This window comes from Panthera leo, chromosome C1 (genome assembly GCF_018350215.1).
Source record: "Panthera leo isolate Ple1 chromosome C1, P.leo_Ple1_pat1.1, whole genome shotgun sequence".
Taxonomy (NCBI): Eukaryota; Metazoa; Chordata; class Mammalia; order Carnivora; family Felidae; genus Panthera; species Panthera leo.
This window is the reverse complement of record NC_056686.1, coordinates 103,652,024-103,675,230: the sequence shown is the minus strand read 5'-3', so window position 1 is coordinate 103,675,230 and position 23,207 is coordinate 103,652,024. Positions and strand designations below refer to the sequence as shown.

Genomic DNA, 23,207 nt, shown 5'->3' with positions numbered 1-23,207 from the left:
ATATTCCAAGTGGCATCTAGGGGCCACAAAGGTGACTAGTTAAGTCAGCAGCTGCTAATTGGGCAAAGAGTTGCCGCACAGGGGAAGGATGGAGTTGGCTGGGTCGTGGCCGAGTCACTGACCACAGCATGGTCAGGTTCCCTACAGCCAAAGAAACAGTACAATGGTCAGTCCCACTCGGACCTTGGCTGCAGCTGAGAAGGTGAGGAGTTCTGATCCCACCACCTCTACTGATCCCGCCCAGACCTCCTCCTCCGCAGCTAACCCCCAGGGGTGCCTTGCCTATAGACATGGTGATCTGGAAGGGAAAGGGGTGAGGGGATGGAGGGTGAGTATGAAGAGGTTAGCTTCGTCCACTGAGTCTTCGCCCTTCTTATTAGGAGGGGTTAGCTGGTTAGTGCGAATTTCGTCCACTAAAGCCTCTGTCCCTGGAGACTCTCCATCTGTATTCTGGAGGTCACCGGCCCAACCGTCAGGGTCCTGCGGGGAGCAGGGATCTGGTGCTAGCTTCTACTCCCATAGACTTCTTCAGCCTCTAGAGCCCTGGATTTGGCCGCAGCGCGCGCGCGCGCGCGTGTGTGTGTGTGTGTGTGTGTGTGCGCGCGCGCGCGCTGGGGGTGTTTTGGAAGCATCCCCGGGGAGGGGCAACCCTATCCCAGCTGCCGAGGCGACCTGGCATCTGCGCCTTCTCGCCCCGCCCCTACTCCTGCAAGCCCCGCCCCCGGTCCAGATTATTTAAAGAAGAATGTGCCGCCAGAGACATGCTTAGGAAACAGAGGCCACCTGGTAAAAGTACGCTCTGATGGAGACACACACAAAAACACGGCAGGTGTTGGCCCAGGCCAAACGCTTCCCGTTCTGAAATTCCGCTTCCGAGGCCGGCCCCACTCACTCTCTTTTCGGAGGATGTTTGTCCCTCGCGAGCGACCGTTGGTTCGTCCAGGAGGCGTGACTAGGGGCGGGAAGTGGGGCGGGCGCGGGGCTGCGGAGCCGGGACTGCCGCTGTCATGGACGCCTGGGTTCGCTTCAGTGCTCAGAGCCAGGCCCGGGAACGGCTGTGTAGGTGCGGCCCGAATAGGAATGGGGGTGGGGGCAGAAGAAGATCCTCGTGAGGCGAGGTCCGTTCACACTACGGGGGTCACAAAAGGTCAGCTCGGGCTACGGGGGCCCGGACGGACAGCCAGGAGCAGATCTGAGCGGGCCGTGAGATGATTCGTTTCTGCTCACCGGAAGGATGGGGAAACTGAGGCACGAGTGGGCCAGCGGGGAGGCCGCGAAGGGTTGCCATGTCCACATAAGACCAACACTTTACTCACTGGGCGGTGGTGGCGTGAGGAGCATTCGCCCCGCGACGGAGAGCCAGACTCTGCCCCCAGAGCTGAGTGGCTCTAGTTCCCTTGTCCCCTCACCCTGCTGTTATCCGGGAACTCCTCTGCCTCCGCCCTGTCTTCCGGTCTCGATTCAGTTAGAGGGCCTTGAAATCTACCAGTTCACCTATTCTGAAGAATAATCTGCTCTCCGTCTGCCCCCCACTCCCTTACGTATCACATACATTCTCACACGGATGTGCTTGTGATGGATCCCCTGCTGCCTTCAGAGTCCCTTTCAGACTTCATCATGGTCAAACCTCTTATTTTCTCAACTCCAAGTGGTGTCCCTCAACCCTTTCTAGTCTCCTTTTTATCCTTAAGCTTTTCCCTTCCCCTGCCCTGGAGGAGAAATGGTAAGATACGGGTGTATACAGGAGGACAGGGAATGGTCTCAAACTGGGAATAGGGAAGTCATTACTTGCCTCTTGGAAGACTTTTTGAGGGGTAGGTTAGGGAGGTCTCTCTACCTTACGTTGCCTGGCCTCTCCTCCAGGGCGGCTCAGTATGCCTGCTCCCTTCTTGGCCATGCACTACAAAAACATGGGGCCAGTCCTGAGTTACAGAAACAAATTCGACAACTGGAGAGTCATCTGAGCCTAGGAAGAAAGCGTAAGTAACTGTGCTTTTGCTTTTATTACTCCAACACTCTCTCCATCCCCAGCTATTCTCCCTCAGTCCCTCTTTCCTGTTCTTGACCTCCTCTGCCCATTCTTGCCCCTCCTTTGGCTCTGCAGTTATCCTCTGCAGGCCTCCTGATTGAGATCAGAGAACAGGGGTAAGAGGCTAATGAAGGATTGGAGAGAATGGGGCAGGTCTGAGAACACCAAACTGGGACACGAGTTGATGAAAATTTGAAGAAAAAAGTTTTTTGAACTGATTTTCCTCTTTTAAAAAAAAATGTTCCTATCACTTCCTCCATTTTCACCTTCTTTTCTCTTTCTCTGTGCCTCACTCTCTCTTTGCCTCTACTTCCAAATCCTTCCTTTTCCTTGCTAATCCCCACAAGTTCTACGACTGGGTAACTCAGCAGATGCCCTTGAGTCAGCCAAACGAGCTGTGCACTTATCAGATGTTGTCCTGAGATTCTGCATCACTGTTAGTCACCTCAATCGAGCTTTGTACTTCGCCTGTGACAATGTCCTGTGGGCTGGAAAATCTGGACTAGCTCCCCGTGTGGATCAGGAGAAGTGGGCCCAGCGTTCATTCAGGTTTGATATCCTTTTATCCTACAAGACCTTTTGTATTCCCTGTACTGCCTGGCTTGTCTTTTGTGAAAGATCTCTCAGGGTCTTCCCAGAATATACACGTCTTAATCACTTGGCATCCGGTCTTCATTTAGATTTTAAACTATCAGAGGATAGTGAATGGAGGCAGATGGAAGGCAGATTTTTCCTCCATGATGATGCCTAAGATACTATATTGATTTCATTCTGCTTCTGTCTACATAATCTGTCTACCACAGATTATGTCTTTCACTGCCTGCTCATTCATTCATTCTAAAAATATTTAGGAGGTGCTTCCTATGGGCTACGGAATAAAGCAAAGAGGCAAATACATGCGGTTCCTACTCTCTTTATGCTCCTAGTCTAGTGGGGGGAGTCATATTAAGACAAATACCAAACCCAATATTTGTGGAAATGTACAGAGTGTTATGAGATATATAATAAGGGGGGCCGATTTCAATTGAAAGGCTAAGGAAGAACTCTTTGAGAAAGTAATGTTTTAGTTTAGACTTGAAGTCTGAGTACAAGTTAGACAAAGCCAACAGTGGCAGAGAAGACCTTCTCAAACAGAAAATAGCACATTCTAAGGCCTTAAACCAGGACATATTTTGTGGAATTAGAGAAATAGAAAGGAAGCCAGCATGATGAACAGTATCGAGTGAAGGGCATAAGTTTCAGCTGGAGATGTATGCAGGGGCCAGATCATTCGTGCAAGGCCTCTTACGCAAGGGTAGGGTTCTTTGGTTTCGTTTTGTTTAAATTTTATCCCAAGTACGATGGGTTCCAAACAGGGATGTGACATGATTCAAATTGTGTTTAAAGAAGATCTGTCTTGCTGCAATGTGGAAGGTGGATTGCGGTAGGGCAGAAGAGGAGATGTCCTAATATGGCCAAGAGATGATGTTGGCTTGGACTAAGGAGCTGGCGGGTAATGAAGGTGGAGAGAAGTATGATTTGGGATTAAAATTATCTGTATACACATCATTTGTATTTGTTTTTATTTTTGTTTCCTGTGATTCTGTTTGTTGTGTTATATAATGTTAGCATCTTTCCATCTCCATTTACGTCTTGCTTTTCTTCTCATGTTTATCAGTGATTTACAGCTATTACATGGCTTATAGTGTATGAAGGATGGGAGTGAAGGCATGGCTGGACTGTTATGGAAAAGCAACTCCCTAGAAGAGTTTATATGCCATGTTTATGCATTTCATTCAACAAATATTTATGGAGCTCTTACTGTGTGCCAGGCACTAGTCTAGACAAGGGTACAAGGATAAAGATAAAAGGAGTCCCTGCTCCAGTGGAGCTTACATGGTAATGGGAGGAGACAAACATAAAGAAACAATAAATAAAAATATGAGTAGTTAAGTGCTGTGCAGGAAATTAAATTATGGTCGTGTGGTAGAGAGTAAAAGGCTCACTACCTTAGAATGAGGAACTCTCTGAAAAGGTGCCATTTAAGCTCAGGCCTGAAGAGCAAGGAAGCACTAGCCATGTGAAGATTTTGGAAGGAGAATATTCCGGGTGGATGGATGAGGCAGTATAAGGGTCCTAAAACAGGAACAAGCTTGATGAGATCAAAAGATAGAAAGAAACTAATATGGTTGGAGCACAGTGATTGAGGGCAAGAAACATTCAAGATGTTGTTCAAGAGGCAGGGTCAGACGTTGAGTTCTGAAAGCTTGCCTAAGGTGTCTAGAGTTCATCTTAAATGGGACAGGAAGGAAACCATGGAAAGTTTTAAGAAGGGGAGTGATGAAATTAGATTATTGGGGGCAGGGGGCAAGAGTGGCCATGGAGAGACCAGTTAAATGAGTAAAGTAGTAGTTCAAGCAAGAGGTGCTGATGGTTGAGACTGTGCTGGTAGCGTGTAAGGGAGAAAGATAGGGTTGGATTCAGGATGTGTTTTAGAGGTAGGACAATTATATTGAGCATAGACCAGTGTTGTCATAGTGGATTAAAAATCAAAAACAGACTGTTCGGTGTTTGTTTTCTAAGTAATCTCTATGCCCAACATAGGGCTGACACTCACGACCCCAAGATCAAGAGTTGTATGCTCTACTGACTGAGCCAGCCAGGTGCCCCAGACATAGACTGTTCTTAAGGAATTGATAATCTAACACATTTAGCAAGTCGCCGAACACCTCTGGGCCTCCATTTTTGTTTTTGTTTTGTTTGTTTTTTTAACAAAAGGATGGGATTTAAAAGATCTATAATGTGTCTGAGTTTCTGAAACAACTGAAGCTCATTCTCTCAAAACGTTTGCATTATTATAGTTCATGTCAAATGTGTGTGTGCTTGCCACACACTTGCCAAGTATGTGGCTTGCCAAGTGGACAAGTGAGATTTGAGGTTGAACTTGGATGGTTTGATGATGCTTATGATGTTAAGCCAGGATCTTAAGGTACGCATAAACGCTGATTAGTTACAGAAAACTGGGAAGACATTCTTAATAGTGGCTAATAGCACTTACTGCTGGTGTTCCAGTGTATAATCCCTTTGCATTATGGGGGAAAAAAATGTTTACGTGTTCTATTTGTTGGGCTTAGTGGCTACTGTCTGCCCTTACTGACTCTTCTTGCCTGTGTATCCCAGGTACTATCTGTTTTCCCTCATCATGAACTTGAGCCGTGATGCCTATGAGATTCGCCTACTGATGGAACAAGAGTCTTCAGCTTGTAGCCGGCGAGTGAAGGGGTCTGGAGGAGGAGCCCCAGGAGGAATTGAAAATGCAGGACCTGGGGTTCCAGGGACTCCAGGAGGAGGCTTGCCTCATCTGGCTCTCAAGCTCCAGCTCCGAGTCCTACTCTTGGCTCGGATCCTTCGAGGTCATCCCCCACTTCTGCTGGATGTGGTCAGAAATGCCTGTGATCTCTTCATTCCACTGGACAAACTAGGCCTCTGGCGCTGTGGCCCTGGGATTGTGGGGCTTTGTGGCCTCGTGTCCTCCATTTTGTCTATTCTTACCCTAATCTGCCCTTGGCTAAGACTGAAGCCCTGATATTCTGGTACAAGATAAGGAGGGGATCTGAATTGGTAAGATGCAATCTTAGATCGCCCCCAGTATACCAGTCTCATTCTAATTCTCCTCCTCGGTTAAAGTGAAAATCCCAGGATTCAGGGGTAAGAGAGAGGAGCTTTGGGAAAGGTGAGGTGGGGAGAGGTGACTTATGAAAAGTCAACGGGGTGATTCTGATGTTCAGATCTTCTGGAGTTTTTGTTTTTTTCCTCTGGTGCAATGTCTGTGTCTCTCTTGACCCCTTTTACTTTGTCTCTTCTGAGTCTATTTAAGATTCCGTCTCTACATCTTTTTTTTTTTTTTTTTTACCTTCTCCGTTTGCTGTCCTGGGCATTTTAAGCAGCAGCAGAATTACTCTTTTTTGGTAAGGGGAGGTAGAAGGTGTGGTCTGTGAGGTTCTAACTGCCTTCATCTTTTTCCTCACAAAAGTGACCTGTAGCAGATTTTATCCCTTTCAAATGCCACCAGATCATAATTTTAAAGACTTTTGTCCCAGTGGACTCTCCCCTTACGCACCAGAGATGGTGCAATGGTTCTTCCTTCATGTCTACCTCACCGGCCTCCCTCATGACTTGGCCCTTCCCTCTGCTCACACCTGCAGATTTCCACTTACACTTTTATTTCAGGGCTTTGTTCCCTAGCCTGTTCCCACCCCTTCTTTGCCTATCCGGAATGATGCTGTGTCTGGCATCTTGCTGTAAATACTGTACAGTGATTCTGTGTAAATAGCTGTGGCCTGTGCCCACACTGGAGAGCAGGCCTTTCAGGTCAGCACATTAAAGATCAGTTTGCTCATCGATGTTTGGTCTGGTCTTGTGTGTTCTGTCATCTGAGGCCTCTAATTCCTGTTCCTGTGGTTTGGGTTTTCCGTGGGATTAGCCACTGGCATCCTCACCTAGACTTTCACTGAACACCTACACGATGCGGGGCATAATACTAAGGGATAGAGATCCAAAAAGCTCGGAAGCTTCATGGTCTCAGCTTTAGAAGTTTATAGTCTCGTTGAGAAGAGGGGGTCTAATATTAAAGTAATTGTGCCAGTTCCACAAAGCACACCCCGTACCGGTTCATAGTTCCTGGTCCCTCCAAAAGCTGTGATGCCACAAGGCAACATAGGCTGAGTCACAAACAGTGAGACTGGCAAGGTTTGGTTTGTGGGCTGGCTGTGTTCACATGTTGGGACTCCTGGGTGGGAGGGGAAACGAAATCGCTGTCACCAGTTCTCTCATTTTCCATTTCCCAGGGTGAGATAAATAAGGTTAAGAAGTAAAAAGTATCTGTCTCCCATGCCTACTGTCTATTCCAAACCCGAGGGAAGCATTACTGCCTGGCAACCACAAAGGATAGAAGAAAAAGGAAAAAAAATAAAGGACAGAAAGTCCAGAATTGTGTTCTTTGGATAGTGACACGATGCCTCCAGGGGGCAGCACCAGGGCAGAGAAATAGGCTGAGATGGCTGGGTCCTTTCCTTGGTCTGGGGCTCCCCGGAGTTCCCCACCATCACTCCTCCCATTCCTTCCAATTTTATTTTTAGCTGCCAGTGGGAGGGGGCAGGATGAGAGGGAAAGTAAAGAAAACAGAAAAGGAGAGGGACAGAGGCACAGAGGACTTCTCACACGGAGAACAACCAGGCATGGGACTCCCCGACATCCTTCACCTGCTCTTGCCCGTGATGTTCCTGACAGGTGAGGGAGGTTAACTTCTTGGTTTCCGGTGGAAGTGGAAGGTGTATGGGTTGTTTGGCATTGGGACCTTTGGAGCTGACATCTTTGGGGGTTAGGGTGAGAGGTTAACACATTCTGCATTTCGTGTGTGTATGTGTATGTGGTGGCGGGGGGCGGGGGCATTCCTTCTTAGGCCCACACATTATGACTGCTTCGGTATTGAGACTGGCAGGGCCTTGTGTCAGCTCTGGGTCCAGTTGGCTAAAATATTTAAGCCCTGCAAGAGTAAGTGGTCCCAAAAGAAATATGATGTGACCTTCCACGTGGCTAATCTGATTCCTATTATCCTCCTGCCAACCTCCTTCTACCCGTGGTGGTCTCTGGAGCCTGAGGCATAAATGTGTGGTCAGAACTCTTGGTTTATCTAACCAGTGAGTTAGTTGCTGGTCATATGGCTCTGCCAGTTTCCTGGATGCAAAAAAACAAAAAAACAACACCTCACATAGAAAACACCTTTCTGAAAAGGAGCATGGTTTGAGACAGAGCTTACAGCCATGGGTGGTGGGGGTGATAGGGGTGGCCTGAGGGGGTTGCTTGAAAGGAAAGAGCAAGACCTAGTCAGGGAAGGACAATGGGAGGGACTGTAGGCCTGGAATTTTTCCTCACCAGTGCCCTGTAATCTTTGTTTCCTAAAATACCACCTCTGATTTCTTTAAATTTCTTTTATTTTATTTTTAAGTAAACTCTGAGCCCAATGGGAGGCTTGAACTCACGACCCTGAGATCAAGAGTAGCATGCTCTACTGACTGAGCCAGTCAGGCACCCCATTCTAGCTCTGATTTTAAAGGGATTGGGGTTGCAGGGAAGAATCAGCCAGGATATGAGTCAGGGGAGGGTCTTTAGAGTGGGCTGAAATTTAAGAAATACAGGTATGCAGGGGGCAGTTGGGGGGGGGTGAGTTAGAAAAGCGGGTTGTGGGAAACTTTGGGGTGACGGGTCTCTTGGTGAGGGTGGATGGCAAACCATACGTGTGGGCAGTGGAGTAGCCCCACCCAGTTAATTACCACTGAGGTTTTCAGAACTGGAATCAAGCAGAGACCTAGACGCTGGAGAAAGAGAGTGAGAGTGTGGCAACGACACTGGGAATCAGAGACAAAAAGAGGAGAGACCTAGCCATGCAGTACTCCCTAGCCTCCTCTTGTCCTCCCTGAAGTCCTGGGTTTGGGGAGAATCTGGAAGGCATAGTTGTTCTGGGCTTCAGAAAGGCCCTCTCCCTCTTTGACTCTTACAGCTTGTGGGGGAGGATGCGTAGGGGGAATGATGTGGAAAAGAGGAACTTGACCCTTCCAGACATGTCTGTGAATGAGATTTCAGAGGTAGGAATGGAAATACAGCTGTGCACCAGCATGGCAGAGGGCCACAGTTAGACATCTGGACCCAAATACTGGAAGGAGACCATCCTTGCTTGGAGTTCTGAGTACATGATGTTGACAGAGGCCAGGACAACTTCTGAGTAAGAAACAGGGATATAGACTGAGATATAAGTATTCCCTTTGCGCTTCTTTCTGGTTGTGCCTCTCTGGGCATTCATTAACCACTCTGACTGCTTCCTGCCGCCCCCCCCACCAGGTCTATGCTCCCCCTTTAACCTGGATGTACACCGCCCACGCCTGTTCTCAGGGCCACCCGAGGCTGAATTTGGATACAGTGTCTTGCAACATGTTGGGGGTGGACGTCGATGGTGAGGAAGAAATCAGAGGGCCGTGGGTTTGGGACTGTGGTAGAGCTCTTAAAGGGGAGGCAAGGCAGATGGCAAGGCCACTGTTAGAAGTGGCTGGGGATCCAGGCTTGCTACACCCATGCATTTTCCCTCCAGCCTGTCTCAAAGGTCATGTTCACACAATGCTGATACTCATGTCCTCCTCCCAGGATGCTGGTGGGTGCCCCCTGGGATGGGCCTTCAGGAGACAGAAGGGGGGACGTTTATCGCTGCCCCATAGGGGGCTCCCACAGTGCCCCATGTGCCAAGGGCCACTTGGGTAAGAAGATGCCTCGCTCTTCTACTCCTACCCCCTAACCTGCTACACTAGTAGCTTTGACCCCTTATACCTCACTTTACCCCCATATCCCACACACTCCCTATCTTTGACTTGATCCTGATCTCATCCTCTCTCCTAATCACCCTAAACCCAAGCACCCCATGTGTGACCCCATGGTCTCATTCTCTTCCACCCCCTTCCAACCAGGTGACTATCCACTGGGAAATTCATCTCATCCTGCTATGAATATGCACCTCGGAATGTCTCTACTAGAGACAGACAATGATGGGGGATTCATGGTGAGCTAACGAAAGGGTGGTGGTGGGGTCTCTGAAGGATTTGGCAGAGAAAAGAGCAGTATGGTAAGGGGACCTAGTCTATCTGGAGGGGTCAAGAGGTTTAAAACCCTAGAAAGCAAGGAGGGGAATCCCAGGGAGTGGTTTCAGCGCCTCCTTTGACTAGGAGTGTGTGCTGAGAGAGCACTCCCAAGCCTGGGAGTTATATTTCTCCCAACTCTCCCCAGGCTTGTGCCCCTCTCTGGTCTCGTGCTTGTGGCTCCTCTGTCTTCAGCTCTGGGATATGTGCCCATGTGGATGCTTCGTTCCGGCCCCAGGGAAGCCTGGCACCCACTGCACAACGTGAGCCAGAAGAAGGGCCCGAAGGACTCAGTCCCCAGAACTGGGTGCAGGGTGGGAAAAAGATGGGTCAACACGGTTTGATGCTAGACAGGGGGCCTGCATCGCTTTCCTCGTTGCTACCTAATGTGCCTAAAGCTCCATGTTTCCTAATAGATTAGAATTCAGGGGGCGTCTGGGTGGCTCAGTCGGTTGGGCGTCCAACTTCGGCTCAGGTCATGATCTCACAGCCAGTGGGTTCGAGCCCCGTGTCGGGCTCTGTGCTGACAGCCCACAGCCTGGAGCCTTGCTTCGGATTCTGCGTCTCCCTCTCTGTCTCCCCCTTCCCTGCTCACACTCTGTGTCTCTCTCTCTCTTAAAAATACACATTGAAAAAAAAATTAAAAAAAAAAAAAAAGAGTTCAGACTCTTTGCCAGGGCATCAAGACTCCATGAACTGATCTAACCAACGTCAAAAAAACCCTCTCACTATACCCTCCACACCCTATGCCTTTGCCAGAGCATTTCCCTCCTCATTCTATTTGTCATCTATTTTTATACCTCCGTGTCCTTTTAAAGTGTTCTCCAGGCAAATGCTCTCCTCTCCTCAGACATCTTTCTATTGCTTACGTCTCTGATTCCCCACAATCAGAACTGACCTCTTCTTCTCCCAAAGCATAGAGTGGTGCTCTGTTTCTACCTAGCACTTAATTCCCCTCCGTCTCTCCCTCCCCCTCTTTCTTCTCCTTCTCCTTCTCCTTCTCCCTTTCCTCTCCTCCTCCCTCCTCTCCCTCCTTCTTTTTCTACTTCTTCTTCTTCTTTTAGTAAGTTGTATGTATGCCCGTGTCCTCTTTTATTCATTTCTGCATTTACCCAGGGCCTGGTATACTACCTTCCTTGCATGTTCAGAAGCGCCAAATAATTGTTTGAATGGAACGTGTCCTCCTGTGACTTCTTCCCTTGTTGCCTGCGTGCCCAATATCCTTCTACCCCTCTGTTCCCCATCAGCATACCCCTCTTCCTAGGCTGTCCCACCTACATGGATGTTGTCATCGTCTTGGATGGCTCCAACAGTATCTACCCCTGGTCTGAAGTTCAGACTTTCCTACGAAGACTGGTAGGGAGACTGTTTATTGACCCGGAGCAGATACAGGTAAGAGAAGGCAATGTGGATGGGCTTGGACAGGGAGAGACGGGGAGAGAAGGAGGTAAATGTAGGTAGTGTCTTCAGTAGTATCCAAATGCCCATCTCCCTGCCCCCACATACTATCTTTTCCCTCAGCACACACATTCCATGTGAGTGCACGCTTTATTCTCAGGTGGGACTGGTACAGTATGGGGAGAGCCCTGTGCACGAGTGGTCCCTGGGAGATTTCCGAACCAAGGAGGAAGTGGTGAGGGCAGCCAGGAACCTGAGTCGGCGAGAGGGACGAGAAACAAAGACCGCCCAAGCAATCCTGGTGGCCTGGTGAGGCATTGGGAAGGGGAGCCTGGGAGGCCAAAGTGGGGAGGGCCTAGAAAGGTTAGGGGAGGGTTTGGAGTCCACTGTGTCCATCCCAAAATGTCTTGGATGCTTTTCTTTGTGTGCACTTTTGGGGAAGGCTAAGCTGGCCGTCACTGCATACCCTTCTCGTCACTCTCTTCAAAGTGTACGTCTGTGTCTTTCCACATCCCTGATTTATGTTATTTATCTCCGTAGACAGAACTCTCTCTATCCCTGCCCTCCCGCTTTGATCTTGGCCCTCAGACTCTCCACCACTTATGTCCTTGCCCACTTGCCAAACATGATTCAGAACTCATCTCTGGGAAGACTTCCCTGTCCTGACCACTCTCCTTTATTCCACATTCTCTGGATATTTGTCCTCTCCCAAATGTAACTTTTGCTGAATGAATCTATGAACGAATGGCATTCATACTTATTTGCATTGAGGATATGCTGCTGCCCATGCTCTATGACATTCAAACATTTTAGCCCTTCCTGTGTGCCAGTCTCCACTGTCAGGGAGGTGGACTAAAAGGCAAGATGCCTGACCTCAGTGAACTGCTGACAGTGGTGTGTGTGTGTGTGTGTGTGTGTGTGTGTGTGTGTGTCTGCATACACGTGATCACACCTCACTCTTTTCTCTCTCTTCTCAGCACAGAAGGATTCAGTCCATCCCGCGGGGGCCGGCCAGAGGCGGCCAGGCTGCTGGTTGTTGTCACTGATGGAGAGTCACATGATGGAGAGGAACTTCCTGCAGCCCTAAAGGCTTGTGAGGCTGGGAGAGTGACCCGCTATGGGATTGCGGTGAGAATCTACTCCAGATCTGGAAGGATGGAGGGGGGATGGTGACCCCGAGGACGGGGAACTTGAAGAAGATAGGCATTAATGACTCCCCAAAGACCAGCCTCTTCTTTTCCCTTCTTTCACTCTAGTCGGCTGTGTTGTGTACCAGCTGTAACACCTCACTCCCCACAGCTAACTGACCCCACCTTGCTCTCCTGACCCCAGGTCCTTGGCCACTACCTCCGGAGACAGCGAGACCCCAGCTCTTTCCTGCGGGAAATCAGAACTATTGCCAGTGATCCAGATGAGAGATTCTTCTTCAACGTCACAGATGAAGCTGTACTGACGGACATTGTGGACGCACTGGGAGACCGGATTTTTGGGCTTGAGGGTAATGACTTCCCTGAAGAAATGGGGGACAGGGTAGGGAGGAGTTCTGGGTGTAGGCAGGGTTCTGGAGTGAGTTCAGTGAGTCAAAGAAATGTCTTTCCTGATATTGCCTTGATATTTTCTCATGCTCAAGGGTCCCGTGGAGAAAACGAAAGCTCTTTTGGGCTGGAAATGTCTCAGATTGGTTTCTCTACTCATCGGTTGAAGGTTGGACAGACTCTGACCCCTCTCAACATCTGACTCCTCTCCACCTCAGACTCAGGCAACTTCAACCCCGCCCAGAGCTCTTCTAGATTCTTCCTTTAACCAATGTCCATACCGACCTTCCCATGCCTTCCAACTGCCCTCAGCATAGTCTTAGTGACCCTCTCACTCCTGGAGTTTTTACTCTTTATTTCCTGTTGTCTTTTCAAGCGACCCCATCTGTTTCTGCCATACAGGATGGGATTCTCTTTGGAATGGTGGGGGCCTATGACTGGGGGGGCTCTGTGTTATGGCTTGAGGAAGGTCACCGCCTTTTCCCCCCACGGACGGCCCTGGAAGATGAGTTCCCCCCTGCTTTGCAGAACCATGCAGCCTACTTAGGTAAGTAGCAGAGGGTTGCAGGGAATTAGGGGGTGAGGAGGAACTGTTTCCCCAGTGGGGGGTATGAGAGCAGTTTCTCACCAATCTGCTACTTTCTTTGGGACCTCGTCCTGTGCCTTTAGGGACCCCTCCTACTCTGACCCCATCTTTTTTCCCTTTCACCCGATTCCCTGTCCACTTCTAGGTTACTCTGTTTCCTCCATGCTTTTGCGGGGTGGACGCCGCCTCTTTCTCTCAGGGGCTCCTCGGTTTAGACATAGAGGAAAGGTCATCGCCTTCCAGCTTAAGAGAGATGGGGCTGTGAGGGTTGCCCAGAGCCTCCAGGGGGAGCAGGTAGGGCATCCAAGAGCGGGTGGGACGCTTGGATCCTGAGGGGCCTTCAGGCTGTGGGGGAGGAATGGGAAGGACCAAGAGAGGATCCTGAAAAATCTTTGCTGAGTTCTGGTTGGCGGAGTCTGTCAGGGGTGTGAGAACCACGCTGGTAGGCTGGCTGATGCTTCTCACTTGTCCACAATCACCTTCCTTTTTCCCTGGGGTCACCGCTCCCCGCCACTCCCCAGATTGGCTCCTACTTTGGCAGTGAGCTCTGTCCATTGGATACGGACGGGGATGGAACAACCAATGTCTTACTTGTGGCTGCCCCCATGTTCCTGGGACCCCAGAACAAGGAGACGGGCCGTGTTTATGTGTATCTGGTGGGTCAGGTGAGACTTGCTGGGGTCTGTGGTGGGGGCGGTGGAGGGAAGGAGGGAGGGAAGGCACGTCTGTTCACGGGCTGGCTGAGAGGTTGGGGCCACCAGATCAGCATCTTCTGTCTTCTCCCCTCCACCAGCAGTCCTTGCTGACACTCCAGGGAACACTTCAGCCAGAACCCCCCCAGGATGCTCGGTTTGGCTTTGCCATGAGTGCCCTTCCTGATCTGAACCAAGATGGTTTTGCTGATGTGGCTGTGGGGGCGCCCCTGGAGGACGGGCACCATGGAGCACTGTACCTGTATCATGGCGCCCAGAGTGGGATCAGGCCCCGTCCCGCCCAGGTCAGGAGCGTGCAGAGAAAGCAGGGGCATGGGTGGGAGGAAGGAGAAGGGGGGTGTGCTCCTTGTTCGTCGTTGTTTCCCTGGCCTTGAGACCCAAACTGGACAAGTGCTTTTTTATCAGTAGTCAAAAAGGTGAGGTGGGAGGGTAGGGTACAGGTTGCCGTACTAGGGACTCCTAAGTACAGACTAGTGTCTCTTATTCTTCTTATTCTCTTACCCCTTGTTGTGTGCCGGGTGGGCGGCCGGGGTCACCAGGCGTGAGAGTCCCTGCTCAGTCTCCCCTCTCTTCCTCTCAGAGGATTGCTGCTATCTCCATGCCACAGGCCCTCAGCTACTTCGGCCGGAGTGTGGATGGCCGGCTGGATCTGGATGGAGATGACCTGGTAGATGTGGCTGTGGGTGCCCAAGGGGCAGCCGTTTTGCTTAGGTGAGCAGTCCTAGCTCAGGAGGCTATGGACAGCATAACCTAACTGATAAAAGCAAAGGCTTGTGGGGGTGCCTGGGTGGCTCGGTCGGTTAAGCAACCGACTTTGGCTCAGGTCGTGATCTCACGGTTCGTGAGTTTGAGCCCCGCATCAGGCTCTGTGCTGACAGCTCGGAGCCTGGAGCTGCTTCAGATTCTGTGTCTCCCTCTCTCTCTGCCCCTCCCCCACTTATGCGCTGTCTCTCTCTCTCTCTCAAAAATAAATAAACATTAAAAAAAAATCTTAAACGGGAATAATAACAGAATCTACCTCATAGGTTTGTTGTGAAAGTTAAATGCAATAATCATGAAAGATCTTAACACAGTGCCTAGCACATGGCAAGTGCTTATTCAGTGTTAGCTATTATCTTTCTGCCTGAAGGTTCCGGCGGGGAGGTGACACGTGTACATCTAGCCTCTCATTCTTTCCTTTGACCTCTGGGAGGCAAGCACTGAGGATCACCTTTCTCCAAGGGCTTTCCTCTTACTGCTAGAATTTCTTGATCCCAGCTCCCGGCCCATTGTCCACCTGGCCCCTTCCCTGGAGGTGACCCCTCCGGCCATCAGTGTGGTTCAGAGGGACTGCAGCCGGCGAGGCCAGGAGGCAGCCTGCCTGTCTGCAGCCCTTTGCTTCCGAGTGACCTCTCGCACCCCTGGCCACTGGGATCGCCGATTCTGTGAGTGACCGGAGCGTCCTAAGTAACCCTTAAGCCCACCTGCCTTGGTCCCTGGACCCCTCTCCACCCTCGCTCCTGCCTGCCCCATCCAGATTTGCGGTTCACAGCGTCACTGGACGAGTGGACCACAGGGGCTCGTGCTGTGTTTGACGGCTCAGGCCAGAGGCTGTCCCCTCGGAGGCTCCGGCTCAGTGTTGGGAACGTCACTTGTGAGCAGCTGCGCTTCCACGTGCTGGTGAGGACGGGCAGGAAGACAGGACAGACTCTGCAAATATTTTACCATGTTCTGGTATTAAAGTGGTTTGAACTCTTTGGAAAAAATGGCATAACATTAAGTACCAAGATTTCAAATTCCCAAATTAGAAACAAGATTTTTAAGTCAGGAGGAAATTTAGTAAAAATTCAAGGATAAAAGGAAAGGTTAATAGAAAAACAAAAACAAAAATATTGTAAAAAATAGGATTTCTCCCGCTACCCCAAGGTAGGTTAAAAAAAAAAAATGCGACCAACCCCCTCCCTGCTCCCAGTATTTCTCTTAGAAAAGTCACCCAACCCTGAATACAGGGTCTCACACACAAAGACAAATAGCTTGATTTGCAGATCAGCCTCTGGGATCTTATACTGGCCCCAGTTAGAGGAAGGAAGGAAGGAAGGAAGGAAGGAAGGGGACAGAGAGAGAGAGAAAGAAAGAAAAAGAAGAAAGAAGAAAGAAAGAACGAAAGAAAGAAAGAAAGAAAGAAAGAAAGAAAGAAAGAAGAGAGAAATTATGTAGTTAGAGATCCATAAATACTGGTACCCAAACGAATGAAAACATCCCGGCTTTGGTATGGCTACGGAAATCTGGAAACTGTTCAAGAGGACACTGGCTTTGGGAGAGAGGGAGTCAGGTGGTGGGGAAGGCAACACAAAGGCTCTAAGCAGAAGTAAAGTAAATAATTGGGACGCATCCATAGCAAACACCGTGTATAATACTGAGGCAGGTGCCTCAAACAAAATACACATATAGGTTCTTGATCCGAATAACACAAGTGCAGGTTCTTGATCAGATTAACGCACATACAGGTTCTTGTTAAGAGTCGTCTAGTTGTCTAGTTGTCTAGTTGTCTCCGTGTCGGGGCCTGGGAGTGAGGGGCAGGCTGGCTGGAGGAGGAATTTCTGCCGGGTCTGGCAAGAAAGCCAGAGCTGAAGCTGGGGCAGTGAGGAAGTTCAGACTCTGGAGGCAGGCTGATCTGGGTTTGAAGCCTCACTCTGCCGGTCACCACTCGTGAACTCTGGCAGGTCACATAACCTGCACCCCGCAGGTTCCCTGCTTACCCGAAAAGAGGAGATACTAATAATAACTACAGTGTGGGAGTTGTATTGGAATTAAAGGTAATAGTGCTGATAAAACCTCAGGACAGTACCCAGCACATAGAAGGTGTTCGGTAATTGATCACTGTAATAATCACGTTCTTACGGGGGCCTGGGCTGTACCCCTAACTCCTGGCTCCCCATAATCCTTGATTCTGATTTTCCTTAGGATACCTCAGATTACCTCCGGCCAGTGGCCTTGACTGTGACCTTTGCATTGGACAACACCACGAAGCCAGGACCTGTGCTGGATGAGGGCTCACCCACCTCTATACGAAAGCTGGTCAGCGATGCCAAGCCCTGCCCTGCCCCTGGGTCCCAGTACTGCCCTTCTCAGTGAATTCAAGAGACACGGAGGGCTGAGACCTAATATCACAGCCAAATCTGACCCGGGCACCCACTCTTTTCTTTTCCCTTTCCCCCTAATTCCGTGCTTTTCTGCTTGCCTTCCTATCAGGCCTCAGCCCCTTCTCTCCCCTCTAGGTTCCCTTCTCTAAGGACTGTGGCCCTGACAATGAATGTGTCACAGATCTGGTGCTTCGTGCTGATATGGACATCAGAGGCTCCAGGTGGGATGGATGTGAACTGGCCAAACCAGGGTGACCTGAGACAGACCAGAAGGAGCTTGAAGGGAGCTGGAGGGTTGTTTCTTGCCCAGAAGAGTAGAAGTGATGCCTTTGGCAGCTTTTCAACTTCTGGGCTCTCCCTTATCCACCCCTCCTAGGAAGGACCCTTTCGTGGTTCGAGGAGGTCGGCAGAAAGTGCTAGTATCAGCAACTCTGGAGAACAGGAAGGAAAATGCCTACAACGCTAGCCTGAACCTGAGCTTCTCTAGAAACCTCCACCTGGCCAGTTTCACACCTCAGGTACCTGGGGGAGGAGATTTGGGAGGAGTCGGGGAAGGAGGGGGAGGAAGATTGGGGTATTGGCCTAGGCTGCAAAAGGCTCTGGAGAAAGGCTCGGTGTTGAGAGGCTGTGGGCAGGAGACACTTGACGGCTTCAGCTCCAGCCCCTGCCACATTCCTCTGCCCTCAGAGGGACAGCCCCGTGAAGGTGGAATGCACAGCCCCTTCCCCTCATGTCCGGCTCTGCAGTGTGGGGCACCCTGTCTTTCAGGCTGGAGCCAAGGTGAGTAGGGGCCCAGGATGAGAAAGGGGTTCTGAGAGAACAGGGGCCGGAACCTGCGGGTCCTGGGAGTTTAGGGAAGGAGGCCCACGAGGCCTCCTGTTCTTCTGTGCTGGCCCCATAAAGAGGACTATGCCCTGACCCCAAACCACCTGCCTCCAGGTGACCTTTCTGCTGGAGTTCGAGTTTAGTTGCTCTTTCCTCCTGAGCCAGGTCCTCGTGAGGCTGACTGCCACCAGGTGGGAACAAGGGGAGCTTCCTCCCAGCCTCTCCTGTGGAGTCTTGCGGGGGGAGGGGGTTGGTGGAAACAGCGGTGACTCATCTCCTCCAGAGTGGGGTGTCTTAGAGTGGGCTGGGACGTGAGCCTCTCCCCCAACCCTACAGCAATAGCCTGGAGAGAAACGGGACCCTTCAAGATAACACAGCCCAGACCTCAGCCTACATTCATTACGAGCCCCGCCTCCTATTCTCCAGGTATGGCTCAGCTCCCCACTAGGACCCTGTCCGTTCTGGCCCCAGACCCCTACTCTGTGTTTTCTCCATTTCCTTCCATGTGTTTCAGTGTTTTCCCCAAATGCAAACCCTTGGGGCTGCTCCATCTTTTTGCCCTGAATCCCACTCAAGTCGAACCTTTTGAGCATCTTACTTTCCTAGGTATAGGGCTTGGCTCTAGGCCCTAGGGATTGGAGCTGGGGCGAAGGGTAGGGGGTGCAACCATAAAGTTTGTACCAGGTCTACGTCACATTCCATTTCTGTCTTCTTTATGTACCCCCATCCCTTTATCCACGTGCTGGCCCTGCCTTCCCTGAATCCATGTCTGTGTGCTGATCATGTGCCCCTGTGTCTGTGTCATGGCTGTGACCCTGTGCTTCCTGACTCGGTGTCCACGCAGTGAGTCCACTCTGCACCGCTATGAGGTTCACCCATATGGGCCCCTCCCAGTGGGTCCCGAATTCAAAACCACTCTTAGGGTGAGAAGCTGGAGGGGCCTTGGCATGAGCAGGGGGAGGGGGAGGAGTGCTGGGCAAAGGAGGGAAGAGTCTCTCTTCGATTTCCAGTGGCATCTAGGGTGAAGAGGAACAGATGAGGAAAGGTCTTCTGTGTCCCACCTCTTCCCACTTCCAATCCTCCTCTTAGGTTCAGAACCTTGGCTGCTATGTGGTCAGTGGCCTCATCATCTCAGCCCTCCTTCCAGCTGTGGCCCATGGGGGCAATTACTTCCTGTCATTGTCTCAGTTCATCACCAACAATGTGAGTCCAGGCTAAGGGTGCATGGAACCCTGCCACCTTGATCTGGTGAACTTACCCAGCTCCTTCTCTGTTGGGGTCACTGCCATCAGGGCTCCTCTCTCTGGGAGGCCTTTCTTTTACACATGTGCCTTCTTTGGGGGAGAAAGAGAGGGATTGCCCAGGGAAGAACCACGGAGCGTGGGTAGCATGCTCCTGGTCACGCTGGAGTGGCTGGCCTCTCACCATCAAGAGGGTGGCTCAAGTTGCATCTCCCTCTAGGCAAGTTGCACAGTACAGAACCTGACCGAGCCCCCAGGACCCCTTGTGCACCCCGAGGAGTTTCATCACACAAACAGACTGGTATGGCTCACAAGAAGGTGAAGAAGGTGTCCAGAATGGGAATGCAGTGGGGAGCAGTAGTGTTTGGAGCCTTGGGACGGGGGCGGAGCCTGGAGTGGGGAGCAAGGGATTTTTCCATCCCAAGATCCTGATCTGTCTCTCTCTTCTGGAAGAATGGGAGCAACACTCGGTGTCAAGTCGTGAGGTGCCATCTCGGGCGGCTGGCAAAGGGGACTGAGGTCTCTGTTGGACTACTGAGGCTGGTTCACAATGAGTTTTTCCGGAGGGTAAATCTTTTCTTCTATTTTCCTCTTCCGCTACGGTCTGGCACTTCAGCATAGGTTTTGGAATTGACTCATGTTCAAGTTCCAACTTTGCCTCCTACTAGCTTGTTGGACCTTGAGCAAGTTATTTAATCTCCCTGATTCTTACTCTTTCTCTCTAAAATGGGGAAGATAATACCTACTTCATGAGGTTGTAAGGAATAAATGAATAATGAGATGGACTCATTAAAGCTAGTTATTCTCCTTGTATTTTCCTGTTTATCATCCCTTAGTGCTCTATCAATAATCAACATTTATAGGATACCTAAATTCAATCAACTAATAATCCACCATGTGCCTACTATATAAAAGGACCTGTATTTGGCAGACACTGAGGAGAATATCCCCAACATATGTCACCATGCCTTACTCATTATAGCGACTTAATACATTTCTGTTAAATGCATGAATAAACAGTTGATTATTACATGCCTGATATGTATTGGCGGGTAATGGAAGGCAAGATCATATAGCCGAAAGGGATCTAGGTTATGAAAGTTCTCTAAAGCTGGGGAGATGAAGTTGAACTTAATATGATAGACAGGAGTCAGTGTGAGTTTCTGAGCATGGAAATGGCACCTTAATTATAACAGCTATGTGGTACTAAGGGCTATCTACTTTGAATAGCACACGGCATATTTTATAGGAAAGTTATGTTGGAGACACCATCCTTCCCTAAGTCTGATTCTCTCTTTATTGCTCTTTGGTATCCTTTTTTCATTCATTTACTTATTTTTTTTTCAATAAAGATTTATTGAGAAACCAGTAGGTACTTAGCACGGTGCTAGGCACTAGGCACTGGAGACATCTAAATTTATAGGACACACACACAAAATAAATCAATAAATTTATAGGACACTGCTCTTGACCTTGAGGATCTTATAGTCCAGTGGTGAAAGAGAAGCAAAGAGAATATTATGACCTAATCCAGGCTGATAGGGGTTAGGAGGAAACACCTCCCTAATTCCAAGAGGGGTTGACATCTAAACTTCAACCTAAAGGAAGGCTAGGGAGGGCCAAAGGAAGGGGAGTTAACTAATATTGGGTAGAGCCAACACCATATATGAAGGACCAGAGGCTTTCCATCTGTTACCCTTCCTCTCTCTCTCCATTGGTCTCCAACCTTTTCTTCTGGTCTGGAAGGCACCGGAAGTTGTACCTACTGGCCTCATCTCTGCCATTGGGGTTCCAAGAGCCACACCACCTGATGATGGCTCACTTTGTCTTCCCATCCACTTGCGCCACAGGCCAAATTCAAGTCCCTGACGGTGGTCAGCACCTTTGAGCTGGGAGCTAAGGAGGGCAGTGTCCTACAGCTGCCTGAAGCCTCTCGTTGGAGTGAGGTGGGACTGGAGCCCGAGCCCGAGAGCTGTGCAAAGAGTGAGGGTGGGGTTGGCAGAAGGGCGCGGGGGGAGGGGGGACTTTTTCATAACTGAGACCATCCTCATTAGGCAGCAGCTGAAGTGTCACAAGTGATCGATCAGGAGGCGGGGGTCCCACTGCCTTTATTCCTGCCTCAGTTTCTTTCTTTTTATTCTTTCATTTCGAGGCTTTGCTATCATGTGGGTGAGCCTAGCTGGGAGAAAGGGCACAAGTGTGAAACAAGTCTCCTTCCCCTACAGAGCCTGCTGGAGGTGATTCAGACCCGCCCTGTCCTCATCTCCCTGTGGCTTCTCATTGGCAGTGTCCTGGGAGGGCTGCTCTTGCTTGCTCTCCTTGTCTTCTGCCTTTGGAAGGTAGGCACTGCCTCAGTGGGAGTAAGGGGCGTGATGCCCACGAGTTGAGGGCTCCCTGATTATAGCAGGGAGAACCGGGTTTGTGATGGGCCGCTAAGCAGGCTGTGGGTGTCCTGCCGGGAGCTCTTTCACTATACTCCACAAATGCTGGTTGAATTAAGCTAAGCCAAATAAAATAAATCAGAATCTCATTTTTGGAAGCAAAACAAAAGCGAAGACTTCAGATATGTCTGAGGGCTGTTGGCAAGGTGTCCAGGCAGGACATTTGGCGATGACTCTTATCTCTTCCTCTACAGCTTGGCTTCTTTGCCCGTAAGAAAATCCCTGAGGAAGAAAAAAGAGAAGAGAAATTGGAGCAATGAATGTAGAATAAAGCCCTAGAAAGTCCTCCTTGGTGGCTTCTCCAAAAGACTTGCATAGGAGCTGAGGTTTGGGGGCTTGGACAAGAAGAAGCTTCTAGACTGTCTCCCCAGACCTGCAGCCTGACTTGACTTTTGAGTCATGAGGATGCTGCTGGCAAGAGATGAGGCCTTACCTCAGACCAGAGGGGTTGACACCAAAACCAGGAACACTCTCACCCTGTGCTTCCCTCACCATCCCGGTTCCACGGCCAACACCGGGGCCTTGGTTTGGGGCCCCATTTCCCTTATCCCAGGAATCAAGAATTTTTTGCCTATGGACCCTGACTCCTTTCAGATTCCCCCTATATCCTGCCTCAAAATTGGAGAAGATGGGGGCCATTTTCCTCCATTCCCCTGCCTCTCACCTTCCTGCCTGCTCCCCACTCCACAGGAGGGAGCCGATGTTGGCTTCAAAAAGTAAAGTCAACATCTGCTGCTTTCCTGTGGAGTCGGGTGATTCAGAGCGCCGGATGGGGAGAGTCAACAGGAAAAAAGGAGGGAGGAGGAAAAGCCACAAGAGACATTCTGTACAATTCCAAGGAACAGAGAAGCCTTTAGACGGGCAACTGCCGTCCCCCTGAAACCTGAGACTTTGTGGTGCGCTGGCCCGCCCTCAGGTGCCTGGGAAACTGAGCTGCCCCAGTCCTGCTGGGCCAGCGTTTCCCAACTCGCAGCCTTCCCTGGGAGCAAAGCCAGGGCCGGGTGCCCCCAGGTGGCTAGTCCTGGAATAGCAGAAAATGGTCCTGTTGTCTCCGTCATGGCCCGTGGAGAGCTGGGTCCCTAGGCAGTGTTTTCTCCTCTCTCGGACCTCACACACTCTTGAGCCCTCGTTGGGGCCTCCTTATGGAAACCAGAGAGAAGGGAGAGGATTTCTTCTTGATGGAGGGAATCCCTTTCACCAGCTTTGGGATGCAGCCACTCCGTGGGGTCCAAACGAGTCAGGCCTGCATTAACCAAGAAGCCCAAGTGGGTGGCAGGAGGTCTCTGGGGAGCAAGCCCTTACTTGCTCAGCACTGGTTATGTAGCACAAATAGCCACATGTTTCTGGGGCAACTGCAGTCATGCCTGTAGGGCTTCTCTGGTGGAATCAGTTTGCCAGCCCTTGCCTGATATCTACCGGAAATTCCCAATTTCCGTCTCTGGGCCACCCCACCATTTTTGTGGTCATGGCCAGTAGAGATAATTAGATTCTCACCAACTACTGGGTGACTTATATTTCTTTGTAATCAAAGAAATTGTTACTGGTCTCCAAGGTGCAGCTCTGACAGCCATTTGAAGAATCAGCACCCATTGAGAGCTGAGAAGAGAGGAGACCTGATTGGGCAGTTGACAAGCAGCCACAGAACTTGTCCTCCAG

General features: G+C 50.3%; 2 protein-coding genes across 5 annotated transcripts; both read left to right on the top strand.

The window, feature by feature from the left end:
• The first annotated feature begins 986 nt into the window (after positions 1-986).
• Positions 987-6,411, top strand: PEX11B (peroxisomal biogenesis factor 11 beta). Of its 2 annotated transcripts, none has more exons than XM_042953724.1 (4): positions 987-1,063; positions 1,864-1,979; positions 2,377-2,578; positions 5,189-6,411. In XM_042953724.1, exons 1-4 carry the CDS (start codon positions 1,008-1,010, stop codon positions 5,592-5,594), a joined length of 780 nt encoding a protein of 259 aa, XP_042809658.1. In that variant the 5' UTR covers positions 987-1,007; the 3' UTR covers positions 5,595-6,411. The 2 variants fall into 2 exon arrangements, with proteins under 2 accessions (XP_042809658.1, XP_042809659.1); XM_042953725.1 differs by lacking the exon at positions 987-1,063 and adding an exon at positions 1,082-1,248.
• A 641-nt stretch (positions 6,412-7,052) lies between these two features.
• Positions 7,053-22,296, top strand: ITGA10 (integrin subunit alpha 10). Of its 3 annotated transcripts, XM_042951778.1 has the most exons (30): positions 7,053-7,297; positions 8,906-9,017; positions 9,206-9,315; positions 9,523-9,614; positions 9,839-9,953; positions 10,955-11,082; positions 11,249-11,397; positions 12,066-12,216; positions 12,421-12,586; positions 12,719-12,792; positions 13,026-13,170; positions 13,355-13,503; positions 13,731-13,874; positions 14,003-14,206; positions 14,503-14,633; positions 15,180-15,346; positions 15,439-15,581; positions 16,866-16,979; positions 17,180-17,265; positions 17,421-17,562; positions 17,732-17,824; positions 17,984-18,060; positions 18,206-18,295; positions 18,714-18,792; positions 18,959-19,072; positions 19,331-19,411; positions 19,564-19,677; positions 20,961-21,056; positions 21,336-21,449; positions 21,746-22,296. In XM_042951778.1, exons 1-30 carry the CDS (start codon positions 7,168-7,170, stop codon positions 21,809-21,811), a joined length of 3,576 nt encoding a protein of 1,191 aa, XP_042807712.1. In that variant the 5' UTR covers positions 7,053-7,167; the 3' UTR covers positions 21,812-22,296. The 3 variants fall into 3 exon arrangements, with proteins under 3 accessions (XP_042807712.1, XP_042807713.1, XP_042807714.1); XM_042951779.1 differs by lacking the exons at positions 8,906-9,017; positions 9,206-9,315; positions 9,523-9,614; positions 9,839-9,953; XM_042951780.1 differs by lacking the exons at positions 7,053-7,297; positions 9,206-9,315; positions 9,523-9,614; positions 9,839-9,953 and having other exon boundaries at positions 8,850-9,017.
• The last annotated feature ends 911 nt before the right edge of the window (positions 22,297-23,207 follow it).

Excerpts from the sequence above, each read along its gene's own strand:
- PEX11B (XM_042953724.1), top strand. The coding sequence starts at position 1,008 with ATGGACGCCTGGGTTCGCTTCAGTGCTCAGAGCCAGGCCCGGGAACGG. Across the intron at positions 1,064-1,863 it reads GCCCGGGAACGGCTGTGTAG|GGCGGCTCAGTATGCCTGCT; the intron begins GTGCGGCCCGAA and ends CCTCTCCTCCAG. Across the intron at positions 1,980-2,376 it reads TCTGAGCCTAGGAAGAAAGC|TTCTACGACTGGGTAACTCA; the intron begins GTAAGTAACTGT and ends AATCCCCACAAG.
- ITGA10 (XM_042951778.1), top strand. The coding sequence starts at position 7,168 with ATGAGAGGGAAAGTAAAGAAAACAGAAAAGGAGAGGGACAGAGGCACA. Across the intron at positions 14,634-15,179 it reads GGGGCAGCCGTTTTGCTTAG|CTCCCGGCCCATTGTCCACC; the intron begins GTGAGCAGTCCT and ends TCTTGATCCCAG. Across the intron at positions 21,057-21,335 it reads AAGCCTCTCGTTGGAGTGAG|AGCCTGCTGGAGGTGATTCA; the intron begins GTGGGACTGGAG and ends CTTCCCCTACAG.